The sequence below is a fragment of the Leptonotus elevatus genome, chromosome 20, assembly GCF_054856555.1.
Source record: "Leptonotus elevatus isolate MCC_2025b chromosome 20, RoL_Lele_1.0, whole genome shotgun sequence".
NCBI lineage: Eukaryota > Metazoa > Chordata > Actinopteri > Syngnathiformes > Syngnathidae > Leptonotus > Leptonotus elevatus.
In genome coordinates this window covers 7021668-7034942 of record NC_141258.1, presented here as the reverse complement: position 1 = coordinate 7034942, position 13275 = coordinate 7021668, and the positions used below count along the sequence as shown (strand labels likewise).

At 36.8% G+C, this 13275-nt stretch overlaps 1 protein-coding gene across 2 annotated transcripts; it reads right to left on the bottom strand.

The window, feature by feature from the left end:
• Positions 1 to 7279: 7279 nt before the first annotated feature.
• Positions 7280 to 13201, bottom strand: ccdc78 (coiled-coil domain containing 78). 2 transcript variants are annotated; one of them, XM_086064831.1, is made up of 14 exons: positions 13090 to 13201; positions 12862 to 12987; positions 12695 to 12781; positions 11590 to 11943; positions 11456 to 11506; positions 11279 to 11367; positions 11041 to 11101; positions 9737 to 9862; positions 9466 to 9662; positions 8521 to 8692; positions 8415 to 8455; positions 8259 to 8343; positions 8033 to 8133; positions 7280 to 7960 (listed from the first exon to the last, which is right to left on the bottom strand). In XM_086064831.1, the coding sequence occupies exons 1-14, from the start codon at positions 13150 to 13152 to the stop codon at positions 7885 to 7887; spliced, it is 1629 nt and encodes a 542-aa protein (XP_085920957.1). In that variant the 5' UTR covers positions 13153 to 13201; the 3' UTR covers positions 7280 to 7884. The 2 variants fall into 2 exon arrangements, with proteins under 2 accessions (XP_085920957.1, XP_085920958.1); XM_086064832.1 differs by having other exon boundaries at positions 8259 to 8340.
• Positions 13202 to 13275: the final 74 nt, after the last annotated feature.

The window sequence follows — 13275 nt, the reverse complement described above, 5'->3', positions numbered from 1 at the left end:
CCCTTTTGTGCCTCAAGAGCCTGCAGATGGTTGTAATCCCTTCCAAAAAGCGCACTGAAAATCAATCAAGGCAAGAGTGGTGGACATGGTGCGCACGAGCCACCCCCTTTTCTCAGGGAGGTTCAAACGAGCATCCTCGGCCATTTTCCCGCCAAAAATGGTGATGAAAGGCAAAGGGAGTGAATGATGAAGGGCCAACTGCCACCTCCTGGATGTTTCCCTGGGGCAAAAAAAAAAAAAAAAAAAAGCTCCCAACACTAACACTGTGCACTAATAAGGCAGTTTAAGAGAACTGCCGTGTGTCAGTATTCAGGATTCATCTAGTAGTGGCCCAATGAGCATTTAAGCGAATTTAAAAAGTCTACACACCCCTGCTTAAATCCCAGGCTGGTGACTGTACACATGAATATTTACTTCTGTTATTTTGTCCTTAAAGTGGAAGTCAACTTTAAACATTTCGTGACAATAATATCTTATATGTGACCTCACTAGTCTAAACATGACATTCTGATTAATATTACATTTGTGGAATATGAGGTATGAAGCTCAGCTCCAGAAAACAGGTGAGCTGTGATTGGTCATTGCCTGAGCCCTGAGCAACTGTGATGTCATCTTAAGTTGACAGGAAGTGGCAAAATGGCCGCCCCCTGAGCTGGATAAAAATGGCGTGATTTTGCTGCTTACCTCATATTCCGCTAACGCAATATTAACCAGGGCCCGGTTGTTCAAAACTCTGTTAGATCTTTAACCACTGGTTAAGTAGTTTTAACCGACGATTAACTTTAATGGCACTGAAGAAAGAATAAAAATGTGGGTTTTTTTTAAGACGAGTTCTAAAAACTGTTTTTTAAAAACAATTACAAATATTAGTAATAGTTTCAAATATTAGATGTATGTAAATACAAAAACAAGACAAATAATTCTAAACTATTCTATCAAAATATTACACAAAAAATACAAATCAGTCAAAAATACAAATATGTTAGACAAAAATAGAGAATGAGAAACAAAATAAGATAAAAACATGCAATATTATATGCTACAAAAATATTGGCAAAAATACAAAAATATTACACAAAATATTCACTGAAAATACACACAGTAGATTTTTCTATATAAAAAATAACAAAAAAATGTTTTCACAAAAACTCCTAAATAGCTTCAACTAGCCTAGTGGGGCTGCATAGAACATATTGTCCCCAAAATTTTGGGGGGGGTTGACTTCCCTTTTAAATGGTCCAACTTGTTTTCTTACGTCAGTAATCTCCAAAATGATAATAAAGGCTGCATACACCTGTTTCTATTCAGCTAAAACCTGACCAATTAACCGCAAGAGTTTGGATTAAAAGATGAGAAAGTTGAGTTTTTTTCCACTGCCACGCACTGTTTGTCCTGCCGAGACTTAAGTTACGCTCCTATTGTACGAGTTGTTGGTGAGTGAAGAGGTAGGAAGGAACGAAACTGCCACTCAGGCTTGTTTTGTTATGTTACTAGTATCTCCTTGCACTCCCTCCTTCCTCCCCTCCTGTTTTTTGAAGCCTCCAGGCAAAATGAGTCAACTGATACTGACTGGCCCCAGTGTCGTAAATTACGTGACAATGGTCCGTGATATATGGATCAAAGCTGATAAAAATGATGACGTAATGCATGATTTCATAAGTGTAGCTTTTGCACACAATTGTATTCTTCTCATATATGGTAATTTTTCATACTTGACCTCACAATTATCGATAATCATGCCCAAAGATGTACACTATAAAATGAATCGATGGTTGTTGCTTTTTGTAGGCGTAAAGAACAGGATTAACGAGGATTTTACATTTAATCATATTCAGCAAAAAACAGGCTGAGCTTGAAATACTTCCTGTTTTCACTCTTCTTTGAAATTTCAAACATAATAATGTGCCACTAATCAAGTGGAATTACAACCAAAATAAAATGTAGGCAGGCCAATTTTGCTATTCTATTGAAAAATATTTTGGGAGGTTGGAAGAGATTACAGCATACTAGATTTTTTTTAAATAATTTTTTTAGTTTTTTTGTGGAGAGCCAGCATTGTTGTGCATCCACCCTTCAAGTTCTCCACATTCCCAAAAAAAACTGTAATAAATGTGCTAAAACATGCACAGATGATGTGTCCTAAAGCATCTAGCCAATATTCCAGCCTTGCCCTTCGCTCAGCCGAGGCGAACATGTGCGCTGGAATTCTCCCCCAATTAAGACAGGGATTAGCCAGGTCCAGTGTGGGAACAGGCGCGAGTGTGGGAAAGCAGAGGGGTCTCTCTCCTCCTTCCTTCCCTCAGCCTCATTCTCACTCGCTGCAGTCCATCCCTCCCGTCTGTCTTTCTCACCCTTACTGTACCTCGTCCTTACTTTTCTCACCCTCATTTCTCCCCTTTTTTGAACCACTTTTCATGCGAGTCAAGCATTCGTTTTCTTTCCAAACCTCCCCTCTCGTCCCCTCTTTTTTTTTTTAGTTTACTTGTCATTATTTCTTTTTTTTCTTCCTTCATGCAGCCACCCAGAATCTCTATAGCTTTCACTCCCGATTCTTCAAGGTTTGCTGAAGTGCATGCGACCCCTTAGCCCCTTCAATCACCCCCCCCCCCCTCCCTTTTAGTGCCTCTCCAGTCCGGGTGCTGAAAGCTTGTCTGGAGAGGAGCTGGGGACTCTTTGCATGAATAGTTTGAGGAAAAAGAGGGGGCCAAAAAGACAACTTGTCCGAAAAGAGGAGACAGGTGTCGGACAAAATTGGAGTTGTGGTTAACATGGAGGCACTTTAAATTTAGTTGGTATGTCGGTACTGTGTCCTTAAGTTTAATTTGTCTTGTGACCAAGGTCGTACCTCAGTTTCCTCACATCCATATTCCCCATTCAAATATATATATATTTTTAACAGCATACAGACAAGTCCGAATCTAGAGTTGTAACACCGCATTTTGCCACAACTTGACATGGCAGCACTGAGTTCAAGTTGTCTATATTTACAGTATCCCTGTATTTAGCTAGCTCACAATTTACCTAGCTAAAAGCAAGCTAGCTGGCCATTATACAGTATAATCTATCTATCTATCTATCTATCTATCTATCTATCTATCTATCTAGCAGTTTACCTAGCTAACAAGCAAGCTAGCTAGCCATTTACAGTATGGATCCACCTACTGTATCTATAGAACCAACCACTAACTAATTCCACATGCCTTAACACCACTTCCTGTTCGTGTTCCATTGTTAGCGACTTGGTTCACATGATATTCCCAATTCCAACCTCCCAAATTCCCACTGGCTCCACACATTCTTCCTCATCATTGTCACCTTTCCTTGCCCATTCCCACTCTACCCGGCCGTTCCTTGCGTTCCAATAAATCTCTTCCCGGAGCACTGGGGCACACAAGGCTTGTCCGTTCCAATTACGTCCGGCCCGTCCGGCCCCCGGGCTCACACACTGCGCGCCCGCGAGCCCCGTTCTCATTAAGCCCGTATCAATTAGGCATTAACCTCGTAAAACAAAGGGCCTCTTGACGAGCGGCCCATGTGAGGTACTTCCTCTGCATGGCTTCCCATCCTGGGCAGGACACATTATCCAAGCTTTTTTTCCCACTGTGCTGGCCACAAAACAAATCTGTGCGCAAAATGTCAACAACCAAACAAAGCGGAGGGGGAATAGAGAGCTAGCATGAGATGCTAAATAGCGGCGTAATGTTGATTAGGATTGGATTATAAAGCATTCAATAGGCCGGTATGAGTTTAGGTCTGGTATATTTATTATTATTTTTTTTTTTTACATAACGAGTAGTTGGACCAAGGGTGGGAAAACTTTTGTGCTCACTTTCAATTTGTAAAATGGACACACGGGCCAAGTGATTTGTAGACAGGTAAAATAAATGAATAAACAAACAAATAAATTAATTAATAATTAAATAAAATAAAATAAATATAATATAATAAATAGAATATAATAAATAGAATAAAATAAATAGAATAAAATAAATCAATAAATCAATAAATTAATTAATTAAATAAATTGAATAGAATATAATTAAATAAATAAATAAATAAAGGGAGGTCCGTTTTTTTCCAGGCTGTTACCAGTATGAGTATAAACAAAGACCTTTCTTTCATAGATGATCATTCACCCATGTGTCCTGCCCGCAGTATAGCGCCGATTGCTGCTAAGAAGGACTTACTCCGATTTTTCTGTCTTTAGTATTGGATGCTGGCATCGGCAGTAGCCTCAATGAGTACCGATAAGATAAGGCCTCCGTCGGCCCGATACGATACCTTTTGTAGGTACTCACCCAATAAATAATTTTAAAGGGTTTATTTTAAGACATTAATAATTGTATACATACTTGCAATTTAAATGTATTTTTTTAATTAAATAAATAATATAATATAATACATAATATCAATTATTATATATAAATAATAGAATAATCATATATAACAATAATTAATATATATGTATGAATAATATATTTTTTAAATACAATTTAATAAAATTTAATGAAATGTAGTTAATAATGTATTACTAATATCACAATATAATTTTTTTTACTATTTATTTTTATGGTGATAAATTTGGAATTATGCAATTATCAAATCTAATAATCATAATCAACCAAATAGTTAATTAAATAAACATGTTTTGAATGTATACGTAAATGTGTTTACTTTACTAATTTGTGTTATTTAAAAATCTGCAATAAGCCAATTAACCATTTATTTAATGGAGACATGAATTTAAAAAAATTGTAACTACACTTTTATGAAAATAATTTTGAGGAAAAAAATGGCTAAATGACTATGTTTAAGGGCTACATTTGAAAATTTTAAGTGTTAAAATAAAAATAAAAATAAAAATTGAAAATTGAAATGATTGCTAGTCAAAAAGTTTTGCACTTGCCAATCAATCTGAGGACCAAAAAAAAAGAAGCTAAATTTGACATCTGATTGATTAAAGAAACAGTCCCACTGCTAATACAGTTTAGGTTTCTTTGACCAGTACTGATTCTGAATGATGGCTTTGGGCAGATTACATTACATAGGATACATACACACATTAAGGCTGAAATCTGAGTGGACAAAAAAAAAGAAAAGGTTTATATCACATACAGTAAAAGAAACCATAAGAAACACGACAAAATGATGAGAATAGACCATTGGGAATATATCAATACAATTTCATGAAACAAATAGTATTCATTTTTATGAATGCTGTCCGTTTCTGTCAAAGCACTTTTGCAAATGTGTACATAAATAAAGTTCTGACTGTATTACATGGCAGTTTCTACATCTCCCGTCTTTTTCTTTCACACAGATTACGACACAGCTTCTTTGTTGGCACGTCAGCAAAGAAGCAACCTGCTTTTTTGATTTTCCCACAAGCGCTTTGGCACAGTGACTATGTTGGCACAGGCCCAAGCTGCACCCCCCACACCACCAGCCCAACCACACACACACCCTTTCCCAGGGCCCTGGGAGTGTAATACATTACCAACAAAATCCCACTTCCCATTCCTCTCAAACTTTTCACATCCCCCTCCTCTGTTGGGGGGTGGGCAGCCGTGCCCCCTCAAAAGGGGATTGGGGTGACATGTCTGTATGACTGCCTGACAATGTTCCCATAATTCCCCAGACTGGTTCAATTTGAAGATATTTATCTATATGACTGAAGCCACATTTTCCTTTTAGATGTTATGGCAGTTAAAAATTATGTCAATAAACTCAGATGGGGGTTAAAAAATATATATATTTTTTTTTCGCTCATTGTAACCATATTTAGTTACTTGAAAAAGCTGAAATGCAGTGAGTTACGTAATGTACGTGAGTAGAGAGACTAATGCACTTTATGAATATATCTGTGTAAATAATGTGATTTATGTGGGTGTATTTGTGAGTAGCAGACACGAAAAGCCTACTAGAACATCTCAGGTTTACTTGTGGTTAATCATAGGCACTTAAATGGCGTCAGGTGTGTGCTGACTTCCATTTAACACGAGTTTAAATGTGATGGGTTAATTCCATACAGCTATCAGAGGGTGTGTACACTTTTGCAACTAGATTACTACAGTTGTTCATTTTTACTTTCCCTCTAGTACATGTTATAAGTCACGTTAGTGGTGGAAAAAGTTTTTAAATATATATATATATATATTTTTTTTTAGTACGACAAAAACCTGGCAGTTGAACAGGGGTGTGTAGACTTTTTAGCGCCACTGTATATGCATGAATAGTGTGTAATATGTGAGCATATGTGCATATACTATTTTTATAATTCATTTTGTTAATGTCTAAGTGTAAATAATGTCATTTATATGTATATTATTTCCATTCCTCAGTTTACCTGCCGCAGGGCATGCAGATGAAAATTAGCTACAAAGCTAACCTGGCTCAAATTTTGAGTTGAAAGTAATCTGTAGATGGTCTCTGACAAATATAAAGTAAATACAAAAAATTAATAAAACAATCTATAAAACAATATAATGAAAAAAACATTTAAAAACTGTACTATAATAATCATATGGTTAGGAAAAGTATTCACCCCCTCTAGAAGATTAAAGTGATTTAAAGGGAGTGTCTTTCACAACAAATGTGAGGCAATAAATATGAACGCTCATTCAAAGGGGAGGGGGCGGGGGGGCTGTGCTCACATCGCACTAAAGGGGAAAGTGTTCACGGACGGGCGTGTACCCGTCTGGGTAACATGTAATGACATTATTCTCACTAGGGTGACCCCTCATTGTCGCCGCGCTTTCTTCTCCCCAGCTCGTGAAATTGACATAAGCTTTACAAACATTCCAGGCATTTTTTTCTCAAGGCCCGATTTCTTCCTGGGAATTGCAGAGCGAGGGAGAGGGGGGGGGGGGGGCACACAAACACACACCACCTAGTGATCACATGAATGAATGTGGAGTGGGATGCCATTCCCAAACCATTACAGGCAGCTCACAATTGAAACATGCATTTGTGAGTTCACTAAGTTTAATGTGATTTTGAATCTGGCCCTTTTTCTTTATCTGGAAAAAAGAACTCACTTTTTCTGTAACAAAATTCTTATACAATGATGGCATATTTCGGGGATTTTTTTTATTGGAAAAAAAGATATGGCACATATTTTCTAGAATATATATTTTAACAAAAATATGGGGAAGTTATTCTCATATGGCAATTAATTATTTTCTTGAAAAAAACAACAACTTTCGCTTGAAAAAAATCTAACTCTAAAAAGTAAAAAGAGACATTAATGGCATGTCTTTTCCAGAAAAGTAATCCTCCCACCCCCAAAAATATTTTTATTCTCATTAAATTAAAACCCTAATGTAAAAAAAGAGGCTTGCTTTTCAGAATAAAAATGTGTGTGTGTGTTTTTTTTTAATACAATCTGTCTTTTTCTATGGAAAAAAAAATCCCACACATATATCCATTTTCTCAGAGAAAATGTTCTCTCTTTCTCTCTTTTAAAAAAAAGAAAAATATATGACAACTATCATACAAAATTATGTTTTTCTGGTCAGCCCCCCAGCCTACTTTTTCTCTGGAAAAAATAAAATTAAGCTTGACATTTCTTAGAAGAAAAAAAAAAAATTAAATTATTTTTCACGAGTAATATAGTGAATTTATTCTCATATGACAATTACTTTTTTTCTTGAAAAAAATGCTACTTTTTCTCTTAAGATTATTATTTAGAGAAAAAAAACGAATTTAAACAACTAGACTTTATAGAAAAAAACCCTCTGATCCTACTAATTGACTCTATTTAAAAAAATGATAATTATTGAGGAAAAGTGACTTTAAAAAAAAAAATCTAAGATAATAATATATATCTAGGCTAAAATAACATTTTCTGAAAAGAAAAAAAAACTCTGACAAACTTGTAGTGAATTAAAGATTGTTATGTGTGCCCGAAGCCTCCTGTTTACCACCCAGTTGACGAAGACGTGCAATCTCTTGCTTATACCTGCGCGCAGAATGTGTAACTCAATATTTTGACTAAGGCTAAGGCTAAATGATCAGCGTGTGACCTTCCCACCTGTCAAGATGCGTGTCTATATAGTCCTGCAACTGGGACACCCGTGCTTCTGCAACTGTTGCTCTGGTGCTGAGAAGCTTGTGCTCCTTCACATAGATTCCCTGTAACAAAAAAACATATAAAAAAAATAATAAAAAAAGAAACCCATATTATATGCAAGATTATGTGTCCGTGGTTAAAACGTTTGAGCTTGGAGGATTGTCAGAGCTGATAAAGTTTCACGTACCAGCGTGGAGTCCGTTATCTCCTTCAGCTGTTTCCTGATGACCGACCAGGATTCTTGGAATATCTGCTCCGGGTTTGGCATCCTGCTAAAGGTTCAGTTTTCGTGAACAGTTGATGACTTTCGTCACAAATGGAAACACAGAGAAAGGACACTCACTCCTGATTGGTTGATCGAGTTGGTGTTTTGGGGACTGCCACCTGGAAGAGAAAAGTGACCAAAATGACAAGAAAAGCGTGCGATGCAATCCATTTATTTACACTACCTGGTCTCGGACCACTTGCTGTTGCCCCTCAAACTTTGACTTATGCTCAAAATGGCGGTACTGTTTGTTGGGTTCTTCTCTCGGATCAGTGGCCTCCAGGCTGAAATGAGTTTCTGGGGGTCCAGGTTCTAATCCCTTGTCTGGTTTGGCCAAAATATGCTGCCTCTGAGCCCTGCATGTTGAATAGAGATTACGCTACAGGTGAACTAATAATATGTTACCAACAGTTATGGCTTATTAACTCATTCACTGCCATTGACGGCTAAAGACGTAAAAGATTCATTTAAACTATTTCTATTAGTTTTTTTAAATTGTACATTTAGAACAGATATGAAATTTGTGATTAATCGCGAGTTAACTCGTGAAGTCATGCGATTAAAAGCTTTAATCGCCTGACGCCCTTAATTTTTAATAATGTTTAATTTATTTTTTTATTCATTCACTGCCATTGACGGTTATAAACGTCAAAAATTCATTTTAACTATTTCTATTAGTTTAAAAAATTTCCCCCACTTTTGTCAACAAAAGTATGAAAACCTAGAAAAAATTATCATACATTAAGAACAGATATAAAATTTGTGATTAATCGTGAGTGAACTATTGAAGTCATGCAATTAATTACAATTAAAAAAAAAATCGCCTGACGCAATAAAAAAAAAAGATGATTACAAATTAGGGACGTCAAGCGATTAAAATTTTGGATCGTAATTAATCGCATGACTTCACCAGTTAACTCACGATTAATCACAAATTTTATATCTGTTCTAAATGTACAATAAAAAAATTCTAGGTTTTCATACTCTAGTTAACAAAAGTGGGAAAAATAATTTAACTAATAGAAATAGTTCAAAATAATTTTTGACGTCTATAGCCGTCAATGGCAGTGAACGAGTTAAAATTGGATTCTCTATAAGAAGTATAACAGCAAAAAAAATAGGTAAAGACCTATAAGCACATATTAGGGCATGATGGGTCTTGGTGGTCCTCTGCAAGCTCTTTTTATAAGCCCGAGTAGCGTTGGCGAGCTGCTCCTCGCGGGCCCTGTAGGAAGCACGGACATCTCGCAGCATGTCGTCCACAAAGGCCCTCAACTTGTTTCCCCCGGACGGCATTTTGCCTCCCCCGACGCCATCGACAAACTCCTAAAGGTGCCATTAAAACTTCAGGGATGTCAGATATTTTCAACATCCATCTGTGTGTTTGTGCAGCTACTCACAGTTATGTCCCTTAAATAGCACACCAGCCTTGCACGATACAGCTCGTGAAGCTCTTTGACTTGCAGCTGCAGCCTGGAGATCTCCTCTTTGGCCTCCTTCAGTTGACTCAGGCAGCACGAGCATGTCTTAAGATGGGAAAAACACGACAGAACTGATACATATATGAAGTGAAACAGCGCTTCACTTTTTCCTTTTGTTTGTTATATCCTGTTAATTTTCCTCTTGAAATGCTACACATAATGCCTTATAATGACAACATGAAAAAAAGTGTTTTTTTGATTTTTGCAATGTCAAAAAAATAAATAAAAATCACAAAGACATCAGTATTCACAGCCTGAAGACTTATATGATGCCGCAAGCTTGGCACATGGATTTTTTTTTTCTAGATTTCAGCTAGAATTTTTTTCTTAACTTAACTCAAATGCCTACATTTTGTTTCTCAAGATATACAACTATTTTAGGGGATTTTTTTTATTTTTATATATGACATATTCCCCTCCCCCTAAAAAATCGATGTTACGTATAAAAACATTTAAAAAAATGTATTGTGATAAAACGTTTTCTCTGGGTAAAAAAAGTCTACTTTTTTTTTTTTTTGCAAAAACTTTCTCTTGACTAACATTGTTTTTCTAGAATAACCTTAATTATTGTAGAAAAAAAACACATTAACATCCTTGGGGGAATAAATAAATCAATCAACTGAATTTACCAGGCGATACATTTTTTTAATTGTAATTAATCGCATGACACTAGTTAACTCGTGATTAATAAAAAAAAATATATCGGTTCTAAATGTACAATAAAAAACTCTAGGTTTTCATACTCTTGTTAACAAGTGGAGAAAAAATGTTAAACTAAAAGAACTAGTTAAAATGAATTTTTGACATCAATGGCAGTGAATGAATATATATGTTTTTAAAGATTACAAATTTGGGGCGTCAGGCGATTAATCGCATGACTTCACTAGTTAACTCACGATTAATCACAAATTTCATATCTGTTCTAAATGTACAATAAAAAAATTCTAGGTTTTCATACTCTTGTTAACAAAAGTGGATTTTTTAAAAAAACTAATTAATGAATTTTTGACGTTTATAGTCGTCAATGGCAGTGAATGAGTTAAGTTGTATCAACATCTCAAAGGATGATCAATGGTAAGAGGATGCAACGGAGCTCAGTTTTTAGCATCATCCCAAAAACTGATGGGATCATATTTGCAAAAATCAGAATACAACTTTTATGTTGTCAAGAAAAAAAAATGGAACGATTGATCTTTACAGTGATCTTGACAGTGCATGCTCACCATACTCTGCTCTGTCGCTTTCTGGCCGTTTTGGATTTGCTGCTCTTTTCCCATCGCCCCACTGATGGCCCAAACATCGGTTACAACCACAAGAGAGAAGAAACCAAAACCCACATCAACCAGAGGAAGTCACGAGACCACAACAGAAAATCAGATCAAAGAGCAGATGCGCATGTGGGACGAACACCAGCATCTCCGCAAGCTTGTTCTGTTTTTAGAAATCCAAAACATCCCTCACATCTTCTCCTTGAGTTTGCTCTGCTCTTCCTCATAGCTGCGCTTCAAGTTCTCCAGAATGTCTTTCATCTCCTCTTGGTTTCCGAGTAGCTGCAGGGAAGAAAAACAATGGAGTGTAACAACGAGAAATGAATTGCAATTGTTGACGTTAGACCGGGGGGGTCTTAGAGGTGCGTACAGTTTTTTCCATGCTTTTTTGCCCTTTGTTCAAAGCTGCAAGATCTTCTGGCTGTTAAAATGAAAATGGCTGCGTCAGTCATTCCTCGTATCTTCTGAATTCATTCATTGCCACTAGCATGGCCAACATCTCACCTTGATTCTGCTCTGCAACAGGCGACCAACGAGGGCCATGACTCGGTCCAGCTCCCCGCGGAGGTCCTGCGAGGTGTCCCGAGCCCTCTGGTGCTGCTCGGCCAACTGGCAGCGCAAAGCGTCCTGACGGGCCTGGGCTTGGGCCGAGGCCAGCAGCTCTGCCCTCAGCTCCTTGCTTTGGGCCAGTTCTTTGTGGTGGGCCTCAGCCAGGGTCAGGTAGTTGCTCTTGAGCGAGGCCAACTCTTGGTCGCTTTTCTCTCCCGCTTTGAGGTGAGTCTCGACTGACTGGAGCTTACCGAGTAAATTGTCTCGCTCGGTCTGTAGTTCTGTTATGGCATCTTTTTGGTTCAATATCTAAAGATGAGGGAAGATACAGTCCATGAATAACGTAAGCCAGTTTTAATGAGCTAAGAAGGCACACGCCTTCCACAAACATCTAATTTGCGTACGCTCCAATACTAAGTAACCGATTCTTGATAATGTCATTAAAACTTGCAATTCTGATGAAAATGCACATTAACGTTCACTGCCATTGACGGTTATAAACGTCAAAAATTCATTTGAACTATTTCTATTAGTTTGATTTTTTTCCCATTTTTGTTAACAATTGTATGAAACCTAGAATTTTTTTTTATTGTACATTTAGAACAGATTAATGTGTGATTAATCGTGAGTTAACTAGTGAAGTCATGCGATTAATTACGATTAAAAACTTTAATCGCCTGACGCCCTGAATCTTTTTTTTCTTTTTTATTCATTCACTGCCATTGACGGCTATAAACATCAAAAATTCATTTGAACTATTTCTATTAGTTTAACATTTTTTCCCCCACTTTTGTTAACAAGAGTATGAAAACCTAGATTTTTTTTTTTTTAGATTTAGAACAGATGTAAAATTTATGATTAATCGTGAGTTAACGAGTGAAGTAATTAGAATATTTACAATAAAAAAATTTAATCTGCTTTTTTTTAATTATCTTTTTTTTAATGAATTTATGGCAGTAAATGAGTTAACAGATCAACAAAAAAAAATTCAACCATGCAAAATTTGTTTGATTGTCTATTGATTGTTTTGATTTCATGACCAAAATAAATGATGCCTTACCTTATTTTTCAGCTCAAACATCTCCTCTTCAAACTGGGCTCTCGTCTTGTTTATTTGGAACTTCTCCTCCACAAGCTCCTTTGATATCTGATCATGGAGAGAGAAAAAAAAGACCTTTGTCTTTATGGGGGTGTGTTTAATAAAGCAAAAATGATCAACACTCTAACCTTCAGCTTCTCTTCTTCGCTCTGGACTAGCCTGCCGGACAGGTCTGCGTTGGAGGTGGACAGATGAGCCACTCTCTTCTCCAAGTAGTCTACTTTGATGGAAAGTTGCTCATTCTTCTCTATGGGCTGCAAAGTGAAAGCTAGGTTATAGACATGAACTGATTTGAACTCAACATTAGATACACTTGGAAAATACAATTGAATCTATATACGGAATGCTCTACTCACATTTTCCTGTTGAATTTGATCCTTGATCCTTGAACATGGGTGAGGCGCCTCCTGTGGGTCCATATTTACAATTCCTCCGGTTAAGTGCTGCACGGCATTTGATACTCACTCTGTGACCCTCGGCGGAATGTTGCCATGGTTCAGCACAACACAAGTCTTCACAACAAAACTACCCATTTTCTTTGT

Coding starts and splice junctions, on each gene's coding strand:
- ccdc78 (XM_086064831.1), bottom strand. CDS start 13,152: ATGGACCCACAGGAGGCGCCTCACCCATGTTCAAGGATCAAGGATCAA. Junction 11,507..11,589: donor TGTTGCAGAGCAGAATCAAG/GTGAGATGTTGG, acceptor TCATTTTAACAG/CCAGAAGATCTTGCAGCTTT. Junction 8,693..9,465: donor GCCCTAATATGTGCTTATAG/GTCTTTACCTAT, acceptor TTCAACATGCAG/GGCTCAGAGGCAGCATATTT.